This window comes from Cydia strobilella, chromosome 12 (genome assembly GCF_947568885.1).
Source record: "Cydia strobilella chromosome 12, ilCydStro3.1, whole genome shotgun sequence".
NCBI classification, from domain to species: Eukaryota; Metazoa; Arthropoda; class Insecta; order Lepidoptera; family Tortricidae; genus Cydia; species Cydia strobilella.
Window position 1 is genome coordinate 15,802,479 of NC_086052.1, and position 22,687 is coordinate 15,825,165.

At 39.0% G+C, this 22,687-nt stretch overlaps 2 protein-coding genes across 3 annotated transcripts in view; one reads left to right on the forward strand and one right to left on the reverse strand.

The window, feature by feature from the left end:
- The window catches only part of LOC134746263 (cyclin-dependent kinase 12), a 29,325-nt gene extending 21,635 nt beyond the window's left edge, over positions 1-7,690 (forward strand). Inside the window, exons 14-18 of the mRNA XM_063680605.1 lie at positions 19-246; positions 1,197-1,393; positions 1,990-2,194; positions 2,647-2,915; positions 3,236-7,690. Coding sequence (XP_063536675.1) covers positions 19-246; positions 1,197-1,393; positions 1,990-2,194; positions 2,647-2,915; positions 3,236-3,473 — 1,137 coding nt within the window. The 3' untranslated portion in view covers positions 3,474-7,690. The remainder of the gene's footprint in view (positions 1-18; positions 247-1,196; positions 1,394-1,989; positions 2,195-2,646; positions 2,916-3,235) is intronic.
- Positions 7,691-9,394: 1,704 nt separating this feature from the next.
- Positions 9,395-22,687, reverse strand: part of LOC134746264 (unconventional myosin IC) — a 66,350-nt gene continuing 53,057 nt past the window's right edge. For both annotated transcript variants that reach the window (XM_063680606.1, XM_063680607.1), the window contains exons 8-22: positions 19,419-19,681; positions 18,219-18,388; positions 17,543-17,697; positions 17,168-17,308; positions 16,655-16,796; positions 16,276-16,393; positions 15,738-15,851; positions 15,254-15,495; positions 14,645-14,801; positions 14,107-14,219; positions 13,666-13,793; positions 12,952-13,170; positions 12,222-12,322; positions 11,735-11,837; positions 9,395-10,001 (exon numbers count right to left, since the gene is read on the reverse strand). In XM_063680606.1, coding sequence (XP_063536676.1) covers positions 9,987-10,001; positions 11,735-11,837; positions 12,222-12,322; positions 12,952-13,170; positions 13,666-13,793; positions 14,107-14,219; positions 14,645-14,801; positions 15,254-15,495; positions 15,738-15,851; positions 16,276-16,393; positions 16,655-16,796; positions 17,168-17,308; positions 17,543-17,697; positions 18,219-18,388; positions 19,419-19,681 — 2,181 coding nt within the window. In that variant the 3' untranslated portion in view covers positions 9,395-9,986. The remainder of the gene's footprint in view (positions 10,002-11,734; positions 11,838-12,221; positions 12,323-12,951; positions 13,171-13,665; positions 13,794-14,106; positions 14,220-14,644; positions 14,802-15,253; positions 15,496-15,737; positions 15,852-16,275; positions 16,394-16,654; positions 16,797-17,167; positions 17,309-17,542; positions 17,698-18,218; positions 18,389-19,418; positions 19,682-22,687) is intronic.

The following is a 22,687-nucleotide window of genomic DNA, read 5'->3' on the forward strand; positions in this document are numbered from 1 at the left end:
AATCCCGTCCATTTTCAGGTGATAACCCAAATCGGCGAAGGCACCTACGGGCAAGTGTACAAAGCGCGCGACAAAAACACCAACCAGCTCGTCGCGCTCAAGAAGGTCCGCCTCGAGAACGAGAAGGAGGGTTTCCCAATCACCGCTGTTCGAGAAATCAAGATTCTTCGCCAGCTGAACCACAAGAACATCGTCAATCTGAGAGAGATTGTCACTGATAAGCAGGACGCCTTGGACTTTAGGAAGGTACGTTTATTTCTCAAGAATGTGTAGAATGGAAGGCTTCCATCACGGCCGTTCGAGAAATCAAAATTCTTCGCCAGCTGGACCATATGAACATCGTCAATGAGGGAGATTGTCAGTGATAAACAGGACGCCTTGGACTTTAGGAATTAGGAAGGTACGTTTCTTTCTTAGAATGAGGAAGGGTTCCATCACGGCCATTCGAGAAATCAAGATTCTTCGCCAGCTGAATCATAGGAACATCGTCATTCTGAGGGAGATTGTCATTGACAAACAGGACGCCTTGGACTTTAGGAATTAGGAAGGTACGTTTCTTTCTCAAAAATGTTTAGAATGAGGCAGGCTTCCATCACGGCCATTCGAAAAATCTAGATTCTTCGCTAGCTGAACCATAAGAACATCGTCATTCTGAGGGAGATTGTCACTGATAAACAGGATGCCCTGAAGTTTAGGAAGGACGTATTGCTATTTTTGAAAATCCTAGACAAGACTGCTTTAGGGTCAGGGTGAACGCATGGGCATCCGCTCCTAATGTAATACCCCTGGATGAACCAACTATTTCTTATTGTTACTTCTTATTCTATCCTATCACTGTCAATACTAGCACAGTTTGTTAGACGCACTCTTGTACCAGCTTATATGTGACGTTTTCAACCAAAAGGTACCACATTGTTGCTTGTCGATAAGGTTGATTTCTAATTGAAGCTATATGGGAATAGCGCCTTACTGACAATCGACAATAAGTACCCTTTTGGTTGAGAATGGCACATATTTTAGAGCTTGGTAGATGGCCCATTGTGCAAAGGGCTTATAACTACTAACGAGGATTTAAATACTGAACCAGGAGTCCGTAAATATAGCAAGTATAGCAACGAGTGACAAGAAAAAGTTGATTCACTCCCCTTAACAAATTTGTATAAAATAAAGTCCATAATAAAAGTATTACTTTTCAGGACAAAGGCTCATTCTACCTAGTATTCGAATACATGGACCACGATTTGATGGGTCTACTGGAATCCAAAATGGTGGACTTCACTGAGACGCACAACGCGAGTATCATGCGGCAACTGCTCGACGGTCTTGCGTATTGCCACAGGAAGAATTTCCTACATAGGGATATTAAGTGCAGCAATATACTTATGAACAATAGGTGAGTACAATTGCTTGTGTTCTGAGTGTAGAAAAATCCTGAATCGCACTCCTTTTTCTTGGGATTTCTTCTTTATTTAGCTTACGAATCGCACGTTAGATGGCGCTGCTTCGTGTACGTAACAATCTTGAAAATCAATCTTGAATCAATTTTTAATCGCGCTATCAAGATTCTTCTTGGAATATTGACCCCAGCTGCATGCAATTTTCGTCTAGCTCATGAAACGTACGCTTTAAGGCGTTATTACGTGTAGTAGCAGTCCTGAATCGCGCTAATAAGTTTTTTTTGGTATAATGGTCCTCAGCAGCGTCGTCACTTTTGTTTAGTTAACGAATCGCACGTTAGATGGCGCTGTTCCGTGTACAAAAAATCCTGAATCGCGTTGTTAAAATTCTTGGAATGGTGACAGCTGCATGCAATTTTTATTTAGTTCACGAATCTCATACTAGATGTAGTTGTTCGGTCTAGTAAAATTCCTGAATCGCGCTATAAAGATTTTGCTCGAGTTAATGACCCCGATTTTTGCAATTTTTTTTATAAAAATCGTGCTTTTTTAGGTTTTTTAATTACATCAATTTTGTTTATAAACTTTTCAGAGGCGAAGTGAAGCTCGGCGACTTCGGTCTAGCGCGATTATGGTCGGCCGAGGACCGCGCGCGACCCTACACCAACAAAGTGATCACGCTGTGGTACAGACCCCCGGAGCTGCTGCTGGGCGAGGAACGCTACGGACCCGCCGTCGACGTGTGGTCCATGGGCTGCATCCTGGGGGAGCTGTTCCTCAAGCACCCCGTGTTCCAGGTGCGTCCCACATCAACAGTGATCACGCTGTGGTATAGACCCCCCCCCCCCCTCGGTCCTCCTGATCCTAGTGAGGATACCTCGAATGACGCCGCCTCAATATGGTCTCTAATCAGGACACCCAAAAGTGAGGATACTTCTAATCAGGCCATCTCAAATGAAGCCACCTTAATAATGTGTGTGATGAGGTACCAGTCGCGACGCTTTAAATATACCAATTCGACGTTCATGTGCTGTTCCTCGAGCGCCCTGTTCGAGGTGAGGACACCTCAAATGAAGACACTTCAACTGAGGCCATCTCAAATCAGACTTCGTTAAAATTAACGGAAAGTTCCCCCTCAAAAATCAAATTTCGCACCACTTAATAAATTTGTATGGCCGTTACCGAGATCGCTCGCAATACCTACCCAACATTGAGCAACCAAAAAGGAACATATCACTTGTTATTCTAGGCGAACGTGGAAATGATGCAGCTGGAGATGATCTCGCGCGTGTGCGGCACGCCCGTCCCCGGCGTGTGGCCCAACGTCGTCAACCTGCCGCTGTGGCACACGCTGCGCCCCAAGCGCTTCCACAAGCGCTGCGTGCGCGACCACTTCGCCTTCATGCCCGCGCACGCGCTGTCTCTGCTAGACCGGATGTTGGAGTTGGACCCGGACAAGCGAGTTACGGCGGAGGACGCCCTCAAGAGTCCGTGGCTGAAGAATGTGGTTCCAGACCAGTGAGTATAAAACACTTGTAGTATTAGCTTCTTTCTATAAACGCTAATTGCGCGATCGGTTCGCCTTCACGCTCTTAGTCTGCTGGATAGGACGTTGGAACTTGATCCTGATAAAAGAATGACAGCTTAAGATGCGCTCGAGAGTCCTTAGCTGAATAATGTGATTCCAGACCGGTGAGTATAGATTAGGTAAAGTCTGAATTCTTTTAGAACAGCGTATGTTACATAATTTCTGTTCCAACAGCGACACCTGACCGTTCGTGAACCTTATCTCGTTGCAATAAGATTCACGAACGAACTCTCAAACGTAATGTATTCAGGATGCCGGGCCCCTCCCTGCCGACGTGGCAGGACTGCCACGAGCTGTGGTCCAAGCAGCGGCGCCGGCAGCAGCGCGAGCACGAGCAGAAGCCCAAGCCCTACGGCGAGGAGGCCAAGGAGGCCTTCAAGCAGGACTCCTCCAACCACTCGGACGCCTCCTACAAGAGCGAGCCCTACAAGGAGCTCCCCCCGCCGCCGCCGCAGCCCCAGCCCGACGCCGCGCCGCCCGTCAAATAGTACACGGAGTACTACTACGGACGTTATGGATAGGCTCATGGTGCTGCGTCAGAGATCTTGACCGAGCATGATATACATTTGTTTTGTGCTGTTTACGTTTAGCCCATACCACAGGATAAATAATAGTACTTGGTACATAAGGTTTACTCTCTAACAAAACGCGTCTATTACGACAGATATGACCGCCAGGTGGCGTAGGCGCGAGCAGGCGTCCGTTCCGCAGCGGTGCGCGGCACTCCTGCTAGACACCAAAATTGGTGTGGGCCGCGTGTACTTGTATCGTAGCGACGAAATCGCGGAGTGAGCCACGCCTGGTCCATACGCAATTGCGGTTATGACGGCGCGTCACAGTTTTGAGTTTGCGATCGTGCGCAGTCTTAGAGTCCTTAGAACGTAGCCGCCGTCGTATGATCGAAGTTGCGCTCTCGTTTTAAAACAACATGCTGAAGTAATATGAAATTTGGCATGAACATTCAAGTGACATATAAGGCGCGTGCATGAACTGTAAGTTAGTTATTTAGGCCCCAAGATGACAGAACCTACGACGCGCAAGGTAGCGTGCGTGAATTGTAGGGGGCGGCACCTGCTTTAACGTGAAGTGTCAATGTCAAGTTCATGTTTCCGATTTAGGCCACAAGATGGCAGATCCTCAAATTTAATACAAAAATTGAATAACACAGAAAACTTAGTCACTCCCCGCCAACTCACAGTATGCATTTTTAATAGAAATCGCGTTAGGACCCTTACGGGCTTGAAATAATGAAGGATGTTGTGTCATGCCCGGTTGAGGATTTAATTTATCGTGATGGTGTCTAGTGGTTCTGAATTGTGGATTTTGAAGGTTCGGTCTGTAGTGGTTGATGCATTTGTGTTCATACGGTAGAACCGTTTGTGCCTGTCGGCATCTACAGGATCTAGTTCAATCGGTCCCAATGTATATTCAAAATTATAATCGAGAACCAAAATTCTGTAATAAAATTTAACCAAAGTGTAAGTTCTGGGGTACAGAGCTATGTATAAAAGTCGCAAAATGTGCAATGTAAATACTGTCTCGGGAGTATATGATTTTTAAAGTAGGAACATTTTTGTTCTTGTTTTAACCCTTAACTTATAGTGCTCGAAATTTACATGTATAAATCGATGAATATATCAGTTAAAAGACGTATTAATATAATTCTGTGATTATTTTAACGACCGATATCGGAATTGACCTATTTACGCCACGAGTCTGGGTATCGTGTAATCCTTCGTTAGTTTTAATTTAGTATAATTAATAAAGGTCCTTATTATAATAAATTAGTTTTATTTTTGTTACAAAGGACCCTGGACCCAAATGTAGTACGCATTTATAATATATATAAGTATGTAAGTAATATGTATATTACGGCGTGTCTACACGCAAATTTCTAGGTATACAGATTATGTAAAACAATAATATTACTGTTAATGGGAAATCGCCTTCTCAGATTAGTGTACATTTATCGAATTGGGCGAGTCACTTTATGTATTATTTTTATAAGAACATGTAAATAGTTGTGCTTGAGTAGGTATCGTATTTAGTTGCTATTACGATGTTTCTGTTCCATTTGTATAAGAATCTTCCATGAATTTCGCGATTTCGATGAATTATCGTTGTGAAGGGTAAATAAGATAAAAGTATAACTATCCCTTGAAAAAATATCGCATCTACAACAATTTTGTCGAATTAATAGTCTTTGTTATTGTTTTGATACAAATTGTGCTTGTATTTTGGCAATTTGGCACTTTCATTGTGTGCTTGACTTTGAGTATGTTGTATATTTTCGTATGAAGTCAATTTTGCTGTAGGACTCGTTATTGAAGATGTGGTAGGCTGATTCTAGAGTTGCGTTCAGAATTCAGATGCATTAGTTTAACAGTAAATGTGACGTTTTCAATCAAAAGGTAGCTTACCACAACCACATCGTTGCTTACCATAAGGAAGAAAATTGCTTGTATCTTTATACGAAAAACCTGCCTGCAGATGGCAAGCGAGAATGTGGTACCTTTTGCTTGAAAACGACACAAATAAATTCACAACGGTTACTTTTGGCATCATGCTTCACGGTACTTTTATAACCTAAAAAGTAATGTACAGTTTATTATAGCTGGTTAAACAACTTTGTCAGTAGCAAAAGGCGCGACATTTAAATTTTCTATGGGACGATCTCTTCGCGCCTACATTTTTTAAATTTCCCGCTCTTTTCTGACGGAAATGGCTGACAGACTAATATGCATTTTTTTAAATGATCAAATTAGTATATTATTAATTTACTAATTTGAACATAGATATTTTAGTCTTTCAAGCCATTTCCGTCAGTAGAAAAAAAGCGGCAAATTTAAAAAATGTAGGCGCGAAGGATTATTATCGTCTCAGAAAATTTGAATTTCGCGCTTTATCTCTATTGACAAAGTTGTTGGACAGACAATTTATGTGTCGTTTTCAAGTAAAAGGTACCACATTGTCGCTCTGACAGGTTTTTCGGTTTAATACAAGCAATTTTCGTCATTATGGTAAGCGACAATGTGGTACCTTTTGATTGATAACGTCACATATAGGCACTAATATGCCAGTACGAGCGAGATGCATAGAACGTAAGTTATGTAGATGCGAGCGAATATGTCTGTGTCAAAACTGGTGGTAGCCGTGCTCAAGTATATTGGGACCGTGCACGACGACAACTATAGGCCCGTATTTTGTCCCAACTATTAAGCGAGAAGTTAGTAAATCGTAATAATTTCAGTGAGAACTACTAAACGGATTTTTATGCGGTTTTCACCTATGAATAGAGTGATTCTTGAGAAAGGTTAAGGGGTATAATTTGTAAAGGTTTTGTGTAAATTGGTTGAAATATGACGATAATGAAGTCAGAAAAAAAATCACACTGGCTAAGAGTTTTAATCGAAAACGCTGCCAAATCCTTTTGAGATATAACAACATAATGTATGGTGGAATTTTCTCTCTATCATTGGGCTACAAAAAAGTCCGCGATGGAGTATGTCTATCTAACTAAATAAAACAAGTAATTCATTAGACTTAAGTAGTATGACAATAAACAGTTATATCGCGCTCTAAAATCAGCCTAGCACTTGAAAATAATACTTGTACTATATAGCTGTAAGATATGCCCTATTTTAAATAATCCGGAGTTTGGGAGAAACACATCAGTGTTGTTTTATACCTGTTATGAGTGTGTTTTAATTAAGTATTTAGGAAGCGTTAGTTAACTGGAATACTATACTCTGGCACACCGATTCTGTCAGTAGAAAAAGGCGCGAAATGCGAATTTTCTATGGGAGGACAACGCTTCGCGCCTACATTTTTAAATTTTGCCGTCTTTTGCTACTGACGGAGACGGCTTTATTTAATACTAGATGACCCGGCGAACTTTGTTTCACCTATATCTATCTTTTTTATTCGTAGTCTTAATTTTTAGGGTTCCGTACCCGAAGGGTAAAAACGGGACCCTATTACTAAGACTCCGCTGTCCGTCTGTCTGTCACCAGGCTGTATCTCATGAACCGTGATAGATAGACGAATTAGCGAAATTTATCGACCCGTTCACGCGTGAACGTGATGCTGTGACCGAGGGAAATAGGGATTGATATATATATATATATAGATAAATATACGTAAGGGTGGTTAGGGTGGGATATGTTTTGTAGCTTATACACTTGAAATCTGCACATAAATATTTTTTTTATATACAGTTAGCAGCAAAAGCTACGCAGGCTCTAATGGGGCATTTTCTATGAAAAGGGACCTTATTGTCGAGGGCGCTTACGCCGCACAGCGCCGCGCGGCATTGTATTTATATCGTTAATAATGGCGTAAGCGCCATCGACAATAAGGTCCCTTTTTATAGAAAATACCACAAATGATCTACCTAATTCTAATTTTTGAGTACTTTGTTTGGCTATTTTTGATGCTTACTGTGTACCACTAGTTTACATCTCTTGAAGAGATCCGAGCCAGTTATTAGTTTTATTATGTTGTTTTTTTAGTATTCTTGAGAAAATAGTATACTCATTTCTGGCAATTATGTGACGTTACCGATGTTTTCATAGTTTTTTTTGTAATGTATTTTGTAAGACTGAAAATGAAATTGTAAGGATGTTTGTCACCGAAACTCTGGATTGTTATAACATAAACTGTATAAATGTAACATTTTTTTAATAAAATTGAATGAAATGTTTTACTGTCTTGTTTTGGTTTTCATTTGACACTTTGAATTTGGTTTTAACCTCTTCGACGCCGTGTCAAACAGAAAAGCTGTCACTCGGACGCCACGTCACCTACTTAAGTATCAAAATTGAAATTGAACTTTATGCACATGCACGTAGGTCTATGTTGCTCTGTGGTCTGTGACCGATTAATCCGTCTTTGGCGTTGGACCTGCGGTGCCGATATATCCGTCATTGGCGTCCAAAAGGTTGTGAGGTTTTAGGGTTTATGTACCTATGGTTACTTGACTAAAACGCCTTTTTTCATGAACATTCAAAAGGAATAGCTGTCATTGCGTTTTTGTAAACTGTACTACATACAAGAGGAGCTAGGTTTTATATACACCGTATGCAAAGACTAGATAGCTACAATCATTTCGATTAGGCCAGGCGTGTGTCACTCCGCAGCCGTCACCAGATCTGGTGTCGCATACCAATATGTTTAAAGCAAGTAAACATTGCATCGCAGCTGGTTGCAGGAACAATGACAAAAATGCTGACTACGCGGAAGTATAATATATACATATAAAATGTCTAATTGGCAACGTTTAAGCCCGTTTGCTATATACCTAAACAATTAGGGTTTTGTTATACAGTGAGCCTTCTGTACGTAGTGTACTATTATTTATTCTGTGATTAGGCGCGAAAATAATCATTATCTTATCTGTGGTCGTGACCGTAAAGAGATGTCAAGTTGTGCCAACCCTAATAACTGCTCGGAGCAATGCTGAGCCGAGTTTGCCGGAAGCGAGCAGTTTCGCACCCCTGACTTAGGTAGGTACATTAGATAGTAATAAAATAAAGTTGACCGATGAATAAAAAAAAAGCTGTAGGGATAGTAATAACCAAGAGTAGGTAATTATTACCTATCCTCTAGCTATCAGATACAAGATAACTATTTAAATAAAAGACGAATTTATCAAAATACATTTATTTATTTAAATGACTGTTAAGGCACTAGTTAAATCTCCAAGGCACATTTTCGCAACCATTCAACTATGGATAAAATGATGAAGTGAAACCGACACACACACGAGCATAGACACAAGCGGTAGCAGTACAGTTACGATTAGTGATGTCGGTTGATGTAACTTTATGAGTGTAGAATATACTTTTAGTGTGTGTGAGTTCCAGTTCTTGTTTTTAATACAGGTGCGTAAAGAATTTAAAGTGCCAGTTAGTAGAAAATATGATTAACTACAAGATAGATAGGCAATTTCGATTCAGCTTACATCTCAACAGAGCAAAATGTATCATATGAATTAGGATTTAAGGTTGAATTTTAATTGCAAATAAATATGTAACAATGCAAAAAATCCAAATCATTTGACACATTTTGCAATCCTTACGTAATTTATGGCATACAAAAAGTTAACTTAAGTACTTTGTACGTAGATTTATAAAATTATCTCACTATCAAATATAAATATTTATAAACATTAAATATGTTAGGAATTACCTCCATACAAACTTCATTCGTATAATAACATTATAACAGAATAAAAACAATGCATTAGAAAAAGTATATATCATTAAAATAAGGAAGGTTTACACTCAGCAAGTGACTAGTGTCCGAATCTACTAGTATGATGAAAATATTAAGGTATAATGTAAATAAAAGGATTTTCTGACCGAGTTGCTATAGCAACCAGGCCGAATGATCCTATTGACGTCGATCAGTGTTTCCTGTAAATTCATTTTTAGAACACCGTTTCTGATAACTCTTCTAAAAAGAGAAAGGAAAGTTTTTTCAACATTAATTCTATTTGTTTCGACTTTTTCTTTATAGGTACTTGCATTTGTATGTCATCATATTTGACCAAAAGTCTAGTCACTTGCATAATGTAAACATGACATTAGAAATAATAACCTACTTTCAAAACTGATTATAAATATAACAACAAGTATTTTATACATAAATGGATTCATAATAATTATATGACGTCATATTAAATAAATATATAGATATCAGTAATCATGACAATTTTTACTTAGGTTATACAGGAAAAATATGTAAACATTTTACTTGAATACAAATGGACCTGCCAGCCAGGACATTTCATAAAAGGCACTCTCAGAGTCTCAGATGACTTGTTTTGCTAATATTTAAAGTTATTACGTACATTTTCGACCTTAATCTTCTAACAGTAAGGTTCATTTTCAAGATATAGACATTTTAAGGTGTAGATGAAGAATAAATTACGGAGTGGTGAAAATAAAAACATGAGGAAGAGTTGTTGCTCTCAATAATCTCAATACTGGTCGGTACGTTTAGGGAGAGGCCACCTGTGAACAAAAATAAAGTTAAATATATAAAACATGATAAACTTAACTGCCCCCGAAGGTGCTCTCACTAGCTCTGCTCTGCTAGGTGTGCTCTTGTGACACTTACTATTATAAGATACTATTGTAACATCTGTATACTGACATGCACAATCTGACAATAAATGATTACTTTCTTACTTACTAGTATATATAATTGAATCTTTAGTTTGGTACTAAATCTACTTAGTGCTTTAATGTTCTATGCTATTTTGACAATAAAAAAGGCTTGTGCTAAAACAAACTGAGGGTACATTGTTAAAATTATTGTAAGTCCTCACAGTAGCGACATCTATCGCTACTTCGCTAGTAGTATTGCAATACTAACAATTAGCAAATGTTCATCTCTAGTTTTAGATTATTTATTTATTTATAGTCTTTATAAAAGGAAAACTTATGGTACAAAAGGCGGACGTAATGCAAAAATAAGGCTTCTCAACCTTAATGTATTATATGGTGTTATTGTGTTTTCCGTACTTATGTTAAAATAATAAACTCGCATGTCACTTCTCAATATCGCTTGTTAAATTTTATAAAGTGATTGATATTTCGAGTTAAAACCAACCGCAATGCGTGTACCTATCACAACTTCGAAACATTTGTTGTTTTGTTTCATTAGCCAATTTATTTTAATTATCAGAAGGGTCACAAATATGTATCCAATGGTAGGTTAGGTTACTTCAAAGATAGCTATAACTACGTGCCTCGAACATCACGAAAATTTGATTCTCGATCAGATGGCGCCACTACCTTTAGCCTACTCTCGTATAGAGGGCGTTGACGGTTTCGTTTGTTATTTAACAATTTTAACGCATATCAGTAAAAGAAAATAGATCAAAATCGTATAAAAATAATTACAGAAAAAAAAACATTTATCCATATTTAAATACATTTTATCGTATTTTAATAAATCTTCATTTTTAGTTTTAAAGTGTGTCGATAGATGGCAGTGAACTTACTGTGGTTACAAATTTTACTATGACAGTACCGCTCTATCCTATTATATCCTCTTTGGTTACTTCTAGGTTAGGCATCCTATATTCAAGTTTAGAAAAAATAATGGTTTAAACATTTTTCGAATTCGCGACAGGATACTGTGTAGAGTGACTGCTATAGTTATATAGCCACTACAAATTACTAATTGGCCACTCTTAACAATAAGGCTTCAATTACTATGTACTATGTAGTGGCCAATAATTTATGGCAGTCGGGTTACCCTCATCTGGCAGAATATTATTTGTCAGGAATACATTTCGCAATTTTCGCATAACACGTATCGCAGAAAACTTTTAGCCGAATGATACTTTCTCATAAATATATACTTGCCATAATATTAATTTGGCAGAATTTTCTAAGTGGGTTAGGGTTTTCTGCCAAATAATATTATGTGAAAAGAAATTATGCTAAAAACAGTATGCCAAAAGTATTTCTGCCAAACGATATATTCTGGTTTAACCCATTGGTTGACTGGTAGAGAATGCCTTAAGGCATTAAGTCCGCCTTTTGTACCTTCATGTATTGTGCAATAAAGCTTAAATAAATAAATAAATAAATAATATTTCTACCAAGTAACATTATGCAGTACAAACCTATGTCAAAAACATTCTGCAACACAATAGGGAACCATAGCAGTCACCCTATACATATATAGTGGTTTTTCTGGAGATGGCGGTGATCGAATATTCAGTACAACTCACCACGAGCAGGTTGCCGCTCTTGGCGCGCTGGATGGCGGGCTGCGGCCCGTTGATCACCTCGATGGTGCCGCCCTGCTTGCCGTTCACCAGGTTGTGCGCGATCCTGCAAAATATGTCATATTTTAGTACATTTAAGCTTGAATTTGTAAACTCACAATGTCTTAATCAAAGGCTTCGGCATTTTATTGTGATATATAGCCTAAACATGCATAGGATGGGTATGTGTGTACCGTGAATGCTTGAATTGAAGTACTTATTGTGAGATGATGGATGATAGGCTAGTTTCTTATGTTTTGTTAATTTGGTAAAACATTTAATTTCTCGGTGTATTGGTGTAAACTGTAATGCCGTGTAAATAAATGTGTCAATAAATAAATAAATAAAATAAATAGGTTTGGTCCTTCGAACCGGATGAACATTGAACATAAGTGGAGTCGGTCTAACTTTAGAGACAGTTTAAGCAATAGTTGTTTGTGTAGCAACTTACGTCCTAGTGTCAACGATTTCGATGAGCTCGGGCTTGTTCGTGTAGTCGGTGACGATGGTCAGCGCCTCGATCAGCTCCGGCACCGAGATGATCAGGTCACCCTGTCAAAAAAAATCGTTTATATAATATAATTGTCTTTGGTTACCGCAATAGTTACTCATGAAATAAAACTATGAAAACGGATTATATCGCGTATATTGAATTTATAATACATCCCGACGTTTCGAACCCTTTACAGCGTTCGTGGTCAACGGGTGACTGTGGAAAAACTACAAAGTGCAAAATTACCCACATACTAAAAATAATGAACCATCGTAGACTATAAACTTTAAGGCTGGTTGTACATGCAAAATCGGTTCATAAGGCTAGTTAAACAATACAATTATTTTCAAGTAAAGATATATACGCTACAAAAAACCACGCGATAAAAAACCACGACCACGTTGCCCATGAACGCTGTAAAGGGTTCGAAACGTCGGTATGTATTACACATTCAATATACGCGATATAATCCGTTTTCATAGTTTTATTTCATAAATTCGTTTATATTTTACAAGATAACTGAAAATTAAAAGTAAAATTCATATATGGAGTATCCTTATTTAAGCAGCCGCTCACAATACCGAGTCCGTCTCATGGGTGACGATGACCCTCAGTTTGTCAAGTGGCAGCCGGTGCTTCAGTTTGAAGGTCTTCCGTTCAGAGTGAGTGAGAGGTGATTAGTGCTTACCTTGTCTTTCTTCAGCTCTTGCGGAATCTTGATCAACACCAAGCTATCCGTCTCATTGGTGACGATGACCCTCAGTTTGTCAAGTGGCAGCCGGTGTTTCAGCTTGAAGGTCTTTCGTCCAGCTGCGTCGAGGACGTACAAGGCCTTGTCAGAGGCGAGAAGTGCGCGCTCGCGGGGTTTGTAGCCTCGTCGGTCGTATTTTATGGCTTCGCTTGAATACTGAAAGTAAAATAATTGTATCAAAGGTGCAAAGGTATAGGTAGGTAACAGTTTTGAATGATTCACGGTTAGTTTAACTAGACTTATATTGACCAACGAGTGTGCACGCAACCAGACCAACGAGTGTGAATGCAACCGATGGTAACGTTGAAAGCGAACGCAGCCGACGCGCACAAATGAGGGTAAACCGAGCGCGGTCTACACAACTTTGACACCCACCCGCTATCTTCAGTTTACCCGTGAACAAGATGCATGTAACTGCTTCGAAATATCGGGATTCGGGAGCTCAAAAACAATACTCACGGTATTTTGGTCGGTAATCACGGTCTATATATATCCCGGTCAATATAAGTCTAATAGGTAGGTATATTTTCAGGGTCCAATATAGAGGTAAACTTGACCTTACGGGCCGCTTAGACAAGGTACATTTTGATATCCTAGAAAAAAATGGGTCTTACGAGAACAGAGATAAGACAATTAGACAGAAGTACGTACGATGAGCTTCTCGCCCGTGGGCCAAGCAGCAGAGGCCATGAACGTTCCACGTAGAACTTGCAGCTCGTTGCTGAGGCGGTCCACTTCGAAGAGGTTGCAGACGCTGCCTGGGTAGCTGTTCTTCTTGCCTGTTACATTCAAAATCCACGGTGAATTCAGGGAACTCCTTCGAAGGAGTCCTCCTTCCTTCAAAGGTTTGATGGGGTAAGATAACATCAACAACAGAACAACAACACAACAAGTAACAAGAGAAACACTTGTAGGAAATCCACATTACCTTATATACATCAATTGGAATTACTAATTTAAACACTACTAATTTAAGCAGCACTAACAATTGTGTTTTTTTAAGAAGATCATAAACCTTATTGCAATGACTTAAGGTTCATCAATAGACAATTATGGGTGTTGCTGTAGTACATGGATATATTATGGACTTACCCTTGAACATCTTCTCGGCGAGAACCTTGAGCTCGAACTGTTTCTTGTCCTCCGGCGACAGCGCCAGGCGGTACTTCCGGGAGAGAAGTGCTCGGTGCAGCCTCTGCAGCTCTCTGAAATAGGTACAATGGGTGAAATATGTACTTATGATTTAATGCTATTGCTTTGATTTTTTTAGCTGGGGTCGAGACATGGACCTTTTAAATCCGGAGTAACTTTCTCCAACATTGTGGTGTTCCTCGGACAGCATTTCACATCAACAAATGTCAAAATAGTCCGTCCTTCAAGATCCTGGCATACAAATTTGAATGTCTGCCTTCGCAGGATTTTTTTATTTATTTGGATTTTGAATCTTTTGATTTTGGATCTTTTTAGTCATATTGCCAGAAACGATAGCAACAACTTCGAGCAACTGATGGTTAAAGAACGTGAGCGTGATGGAAGAGTGAATGGATGACAAACCCCGATGAGATTTGATCGGATTTGCGTAATTTTATAATGCGTACAAAGTAACCAAGAGATAGAGGAAAGGCCATACTTGGAAGCCTCCTGGCACGTGGCGGGCGGGACCGGCCAGCTGAGGTCCAGGATTTTGGTGGGCAGTCTGGTGGCGAGCCGTTTCAGCCAGTGCACCTTCGCAATCCCCAGAAACCGGCGGTTCTCCGGCGTCTCGGGGCCGTTGCGTGTGATGAAGCCTGGAAGTTGTTTAAATATGCCATATCTTACGAGGTCATATTTAAAACGATGATTTTTTGGTGGTTCGATTTCACACACCAGTATCAGACTATCTTGAGACCAAGATGAGGAGAAGGAGGGCGTGAGAGATCAGAAGAAAATGAAAGGTGACAGGAGGACATCGGACGGGGATAATCAGTATATATATGTACAAGTAGAAGTAAAAAACACATCTATCTTTAAAATAACACCTTTGATGAAAGCCATTATTATAAAACTTCCAGCAGTCTTCATCCTTCCAGCCAGCAGTCGGCTACCTTACCCACTTCTGAATGACAATGGCAGCTGCCCTAACTTCAGGTACTGCTGGCGTTGCCAGAAGATATGAAGGTGGTGGCTACCGCAGGAGATTTGTGTAAACCAATCCAGAATTTAGATAAATTGGGTAAAGAATCAAGCAGTAAAAGAGTACCTTTGATGAAAGCCCTGATGACTTCAGCAGCCTTCTTTCTCCTAGCCAGCAATCGCTGCGCCAGGAACCGCCGGACCCACTTCTGGATGATAATGGCGGCCGCCCTCATCTTAAGGTACTGCTTGCGTTGCCAGTAGCCGCGCCAACGGCTCTGGATGATGGTCGCGATGTCGTTCTTCTTCATTTGATACGCGTCTTCTGTCTCGAAGAGCGTCTTGGGGAAGCGAATGAAGATTTTTGTGCTGGTGAAGAGAGTCGAGAGAATTAAATAATTACTTACCTAAGTAAAATAAACATACATCATTTTTAAAACGGTATCCTTATATTGTATCCTCTCTAAAAGCATAGGCTCGGCCCTACATATCTATCTTACTTTACTATTTTAACGGCGAATATGGTGGACTGACTTATGGAACAAAGTTCTTAGAATGGCGCGACCATTCGTAACTAATCCAAAGATTCACTGAGGAAGTCTTGTACTTACTTGCCCATCCTGTACTCTTCGCGTTCGTAGTTCATGACTTCAACGAGCTTGCGCACACCGTCGCTTGCTGGCCCGCGCCACACCGGCCACGTCTCTGCGCACAGGCACTTGTACCTAAACAAAGAGACTAGTTAGTTACAAATATTTTCAGAAAACTTATCAGTTGCTGTGCCTAATTAATAAAAGGCCCTAAACATTTCTAGATCATGGTGCACACCTCTATCAGAGGTACTTATCAGATTTGATTGATTCTTGAGATTGCACCCTTTCTCCTCTTAGATGTAGTGCCTTATATCAAAAATCAATCGTAGAGAGAATCTAGATTTAATTTAGAATGACGTTGAAGGCCATAATAGCAAGTTTAAATGATAACAAAAAAATACTAGTCTTTCTCTGGGTATTAAAGTATTGGAAATAGCTGAGTTTAGTCTATCGTCGTATTCTTTTCTTGGAAAATGCAAAATTCGAAGCCGAAAAAACTTTTGAATCGAGAGACCGCTTTTGGTGTGTGCCAGTAAAGTTGGTAAAATTTGATTACCTCTCGAGGAAGGCCTCATAAGTGCGCCTGTAGGCGAAGCCGGCGCGTCGCACGCGCAGGTTCTCCATCAGACCGAGGTACTTCACTTGGTGAGAGATCAGCTTGTCGTCCATTTGCACTGTGAACAAAAATAAGAAATTGTGTGACATTTTTAATTTTAACATTCCTCTGAAGTGTTAAACCTAGTAGGTAACTACCGTGGGCTCAATCGGACTTTCCCCCTTCTTTCGATCTTGAAAGAAGGGAGTGAGCTGGCGATAGTGGTAGGAGGAGATGACCCAAACTATCCAGGACCGAAGCAAGAGAAACAATATTATTTGAGCTCTACTCTGGACGAGATTGGATGATGGATAGGATGAACAGAAGAAGAATTTCTTACTAGGCATCTTGAAGTCATTGGGCTTGATGCAGCGGATGTACGAAGGCTCCTTGCTGCTGAGGATCTTTATTAGGTCGTTGAGGGAGTTCTTGAACTGCGTGATGGCGGTCTCGGGCCTCTTCTTGCTGCTCAGGTTGGCGTCCTGTCGGTGCACATATACGAATTAGAGAGGAATAGCCTTAGTTGATATTATTTATTTGCCGTTTTGGTACTTTTGTGCTTTTAAACAGCAATATTTGTTTATTAAAACGACGGTCCAAAGACGGGTAGTTAAAGAGTGTTAATGTTAGTACCTTTTGTGCGTCGTGTTAAAGTGCGGATAATTCTGCTATATTGAAGGTTTGACAATTAATTGTTTAGGATCCACATGTACACCGATAATATGAAATAAGACAATGGGGTATGTTTTATCATTAATTTCATCGTACAATAGGGAAAATTGAGGCTTAAGGCAAGTTTACCGCCTTCTCTGTGAATGAAATTGCAGCCATGTGTTAGTAGAAGTATAATCACCTTGAAGCATTGTTCGACGATGGTGTTCCCGCTAGTAGCCATGAGGGCCTGAATGTCTCGGAACAGTAGATCATTGTTCTTTTCGAGGAAGGTTCTCACGCTGTACGTCACTTCACCCGCGTAGTGGACGATGCAGAATTCCTGTCAACATATACATGGATGAGTTTTATAATAACGACCAAAAATCCTAAAACAGTAAACATCCCTAGAAATTTTGGGTGGTTTTAAACCATCACCTTTTAAACGTAATTTGTCATATCCAAAAATGTAATACACATGCCTATATGATCGGTAGAAGCTAGCAAATGTAGGTATAGCGTAAGCTACATGCGTTATAATTTATTATATAAATTCGTTCAAAAGGGAGAAACTTACATCTCGTCCCATCAGCTTCTGCGTCTTGGTGTCGACATTGCGATGACCCTTGTAGTGTTTGTGTTTATCTAGACGCTGGTTCAGTTTCTCGAGTAAACTACCGTCCGTAGCATCTCCAGGCCGCAGGCACTCGTCGTCCAGGATCGAGATAATACCTGGTGAGGAAGAGATTGTGCTTGTCACATTTTTTTTGTAATGGTCTTAACCAGCCAAGGATTATGTGCAGCGGCACTCAGGGCACTGACATGCGTTTGCTCATGTTTAACTTAAATGCCGCATGCCTCGCTCAACTGCACCCCCCGCGAGCATCGGCTCAAGTCATAATCTAAGCTAATTCAAAATGTGTCATAAAAACGCAGTGACGTCATATAATACTATAGGTATATCATATCGTCAGGTGACAACCACAACTCACTAATTACTGTCACAAGTTAAGAGCCATAATAGTGAACCGTGCTAGTACAGTCGCCATCAGATATATCGGAGCGGCCAAGGTGCTCAAAAATATCTAAACACGCACCTAGCGCCTTGACAATAGAGGCGTGTTCAGATATTTGTGAGCACCTTGGCCGCTCCGATATATCTGATGGCGACTGTACCAAAATAAGGTTAGAGAGTTTTGGTTGTCACCTGACGATATTGTAAAAGGGAAAGCGCTTAGATGTGGAGGAGTTACCTTGATGCCGGGCCTCAATAAGGTCGCAGATGACAATGTTATTGAAGTAGACGACCGGCTCCCACTCGATACCCTCGCGGAGGTACTCTTCCTGCTCTTGCTTGAGGGTCAGCTGGATGAACAGCTGCTGCAGTTTTTCGTTGCAGTAGTTGATACAGAACTGCTCGAAGCTGGAAGGAAAACGGGACATGTGAAATTCTTTGAAGCCGTCGATATAGTAACTTGTCAAAAGAAAGCTGCCTGGTATGTTTATCTTTCTAACACCTCTTGTTGTTTATAAATAAAGGACCCAAATATGGCATAGAGTATTCAAAATTGCAATAATTATTCAGTACTTATAGTCCGGTATTAGGAGAATATACTGTGAGATTACGTGGTATATCTAATTTATTAGTATCGGTTCAAAATGTGATATAGTTGACTCCGCTGTCGGGATTAGACCCTACGAAAGGAAAGATGTCATTGACTTTTAGAATCGATATGAATTTCATATGATGCAAACGCAAACATCACTTCTCATTTCATATTAGGTAAACAAGGATGTTCATATTAGGTAAACAGAAATATGTAGGTATCATGTTACCAGCTAAAGCTGTGAGTGTTTATCAGTTCATAACTATTCTATTACCTATCGTGATATCAAATGATAAACACGTTTATCGGCGGGATGACGCATTCTCATCATTTATGGGAACAGTAATCAGTATTGATACGCGTGGTTGACTTTTTGGAATGTTTATTGCTTTTCGCTGAGTACCTACATACCTAATATACCTACATAGGTCTCGCAAGTCGCAAGTTAAGAAGTCACTTAGCAGTTCATAGGAAAGATTTGGAATCCGTTTTCCAGAATGCCAATAAGAGGGTCCCTGTCTCCATTTGAGCACGGGCCTAAGAAATATTCAGTTTCCTCTCAAGTTAGTTAAAATATGTTTGAAAAGGCCATCGCCTTGGAGAGTGAAATAGTGCATCTCTTGCTAAGCTACTAGGGTGAATGCTATATACCACTATATAGTAATTGGCCACTCCAAAAAAATCAGCCAGAAACAAGCCAACAAGGCTTATTATTTAAGGGAAGGTTTCGAAACCATGACATCCAAAATTGAATCATTTTACAAGGCAGCTGAAGTGATGGATTTGGCGAGGACACGGTTCTGATCCAGGCAACAATAGAAGGGTCTTGTAATACAAAGCACTCACCAGTTCTTAGGGAAGATCTCGAATCCGTAGATATCCAGAATGCCGATAACAGAATCCCTGTCACTAAACTGAGCGGGCGCCAGCGAAGCATTCAATCTCTTCACAAGCCAGCTGAAGTGTTTATCATAGATGGCTTTGGCTAGGGCGTCTCTGGCAAACTGAGCTTGCTCGACATCTAAGGGAGTGTTGACCACATCTCCACGGGCGTCGATCGTACGACTGGTGAGGGCTGAACGCAGTTTTGTGGAGTCCACTTTGAGAAGCTGGGGATGAAGAAAATAGTTGATTAAAACGTGTTTTTCTTTATGGATTCACAGTCACTTCCATATTCCACAATCTATTTTGGACTTTTGTTGAGTAACTAAGGGTTCCAAATTCAAAAACAAAACAAATGCTTTTGGGTCTCAGGAGGTTAAAAGAAATTACTCTTAGAAATTCGTGTATGGCCGTTATAATGTATCCATTCTCAAGGTTCAAATAGGATATTAACATATGGTCCGAGAGCTGGTGGAAATTTGGAGTAGGTCCTTGAGGCAAGCTGAAAATTTACTTGATGCTTCTCCTATCTTACCCTACCTCAGCACTACAAGTCTGGCTGCAGGGTAGCGGGTCTAAACCAACCTATAAATTTTTAAAGAATTTTTTTTTTGGTGCCCAAAAAAGGTTCTTGAGGCAATCTGTAATTTCTACAAGTGAAAATTGAATATCTAAATAGTCATAAAAAAATTATGCCAGACGATTTGGCCGGGTCTTTAACCTTGCCAAACGCGTGCAAAATATTTTTTTTTTAAATTCAAAAAAGGTTCTTGAGGCAATCTGTAATTTTTACAGGTTAAAGTTAAGTATCTAAATAGTCATAAAAAAAATAAGCCAGACGATTTGGTCGGGGCCTTCTACCTGCCAGACGATCTAGAAAGTTACGTATGGCACTTACTCGCACGCAAAATTAAGTTTGTTATCCTGTATAAATGTATGCTAATACAAAGTTATTTTTGTAGTGCAGTAAATTAAAGGTAAAAGGTACAAATTAGGATGTACGATGTGATTGTGATTATGAATATTTGTATATTTATGATAATTATGTACACTGAGTATTAGTAGGGATATAGTAAATGTAATATGACCGAATTTATAAGAATGTATTGTAATTTTAATAAATACATGTACAATTTAAATACAGAATAGTAATGTGTTGTAATTATTATAATGTGTGAATTTGTTATTTTATTATTAATGCTTGAATAATACAAATAATAATACAAATATGATGATGATGGTGATTGTTTCATGTACTCATAGGTTATTCAGTGTGTGGGGTAAAAGGGGGCGAGAATTTTATTATTTTTGCGCTACTACGCACGGTTTAGAAGCTAGAGCCATATATATATATTTATTTTTCGTTGTTTTTAAATTTCATAATTTTTGCGCTACGACGCACGGTTTAGCAGTTACAGCCCTATAACGTTTTTTTATTTTATTTTATCATTGTGTTTTTTATATCACTTATGGGTTCCTTGAAAGGGAACGAAAATTTGATTGTTTTTGTGCTACGACGCACGGTTTTGGAGATACAGCCCTATAAAGTTGTTTTTTTTTCTTTTTGGTAATTTTTTATATTAACTCCTAAAGCTTTCCTAAAGGGGAGGAAAATTTTGATTATTTTTGCGCTACGACGCACGGTTTAGCAGATACAGCCCTATAACGTTTTTTTTGTTGTTTTTTATTATTATTGTGTTTTTTATTTATCACATGGGTTTTTTAAAGGGGAACGAAAATTTTATTTATTTTACGCTACGACGCACGGCTTAGGAGATACAGCCCTATAAAGATATTTCTTTTGTTTTTTTTTTTTTCAAATATAAATTAAGGATCATATCTAGAGGGGAACGAAAATTTTATTATTTTTGGCGACGCATGGTTTAGGAGATACAGCCCTATGAAGATTTTTTTTTTGTTTTTTTTTTTTTAATATAAATTAAGGGTTACCTAGAGGGAAACGAAAATTTTATTATTTTTCGCTACGACGCATGGTTTAGGAGATACAGCCCTATAAATTTATTTTTCTTTTTTTTTCTTTTTTGATTTTCATTGTGTTCTTTATTATATTTCTTTGGGGGTTTTTAAAGGGGAACGAAAATTTGATTTATTTTACGCTACGACGCACGGCTTAGGAGATACAGCCCTATAAAGATATTTCTTTTGTTTTTTTTTTTCAAATATAAATTAAGGATCATATCTAGAGGGGAACGAAAATTTTATTATTTTTGGCGACGCATGGTTTAGAAGATACAGCCCTATGAAGATTTTTTTTTTTGTTTTTTTTTTAAAATATAAATTAAGGGTTACCTAGAGGGAAACGAAAATTTTATTATTTTTCGCTACGACGCATGGTTTAGGAGATACAGCCCTATATTTTTTTTTTCTTTTTTTTACTTTTTTGATTTTCATTGTGTTCTTTATTATATTACTTTGGGGTTTTATAAAGGGGAACGAAAATTTTATTATTTTTGCGCTACGACGCATGGTTTAGTAGATACAGCCCTATAAAGATTTTTTTGTCTTTTTGGTTTTTTTTTTCAAATATAAATTAAGGGTTACCTAGAGGGGAACGAAAATTTTATTATTTTTGCGCTACGACGCATGCTTTAGCAGATACAGCCCTATAAAGATTTTGTTTTTTTTTGCGTTTATTTTAAATATAAATTAAGGGTTGCTTACGCGGGAAAGAAAATTTGATTATTTTTGCGCTCCGACTAAAACAAATTTCAGCTGTTTAGCCCGTTCGCATGAACACAGATGCCATGTTTACATTAAAATAAAAAAAAATACTCAATTTCGTATGAAATTCCTTGCAATTTTCATTACATTGCGGTATCTGATAAACATTTTGAATGCAGTTTACCTTAGTAGTCGGTAATGTAACGTAAATTGCATGCAAGTTCTTGCTAGTCTAAACCTCGCTTTACAGTTCTCTCGAGTTGCTCCGCCCGAAACGTGATACTTTGAAGGCTGTTTTGACGCACATGAGGACGATATTTCATTGCATGTCAAGAAAATTAAACGATTAAAAACGATTATCGTTCCAAAAACTTGTTATTTAACTGTACAGCGAATAAAATAATTTAAATAACTTATAGTGACGTCACAAAGTTTGTGACTCCCTCACAACATGTCACATTTTCTTGACCCCCTCCCCCCCCTAAACGTGTGATGTAATTAATTTTATTTCATTTATTCATTTATTTCAATCAACTTAGGATCATAATACA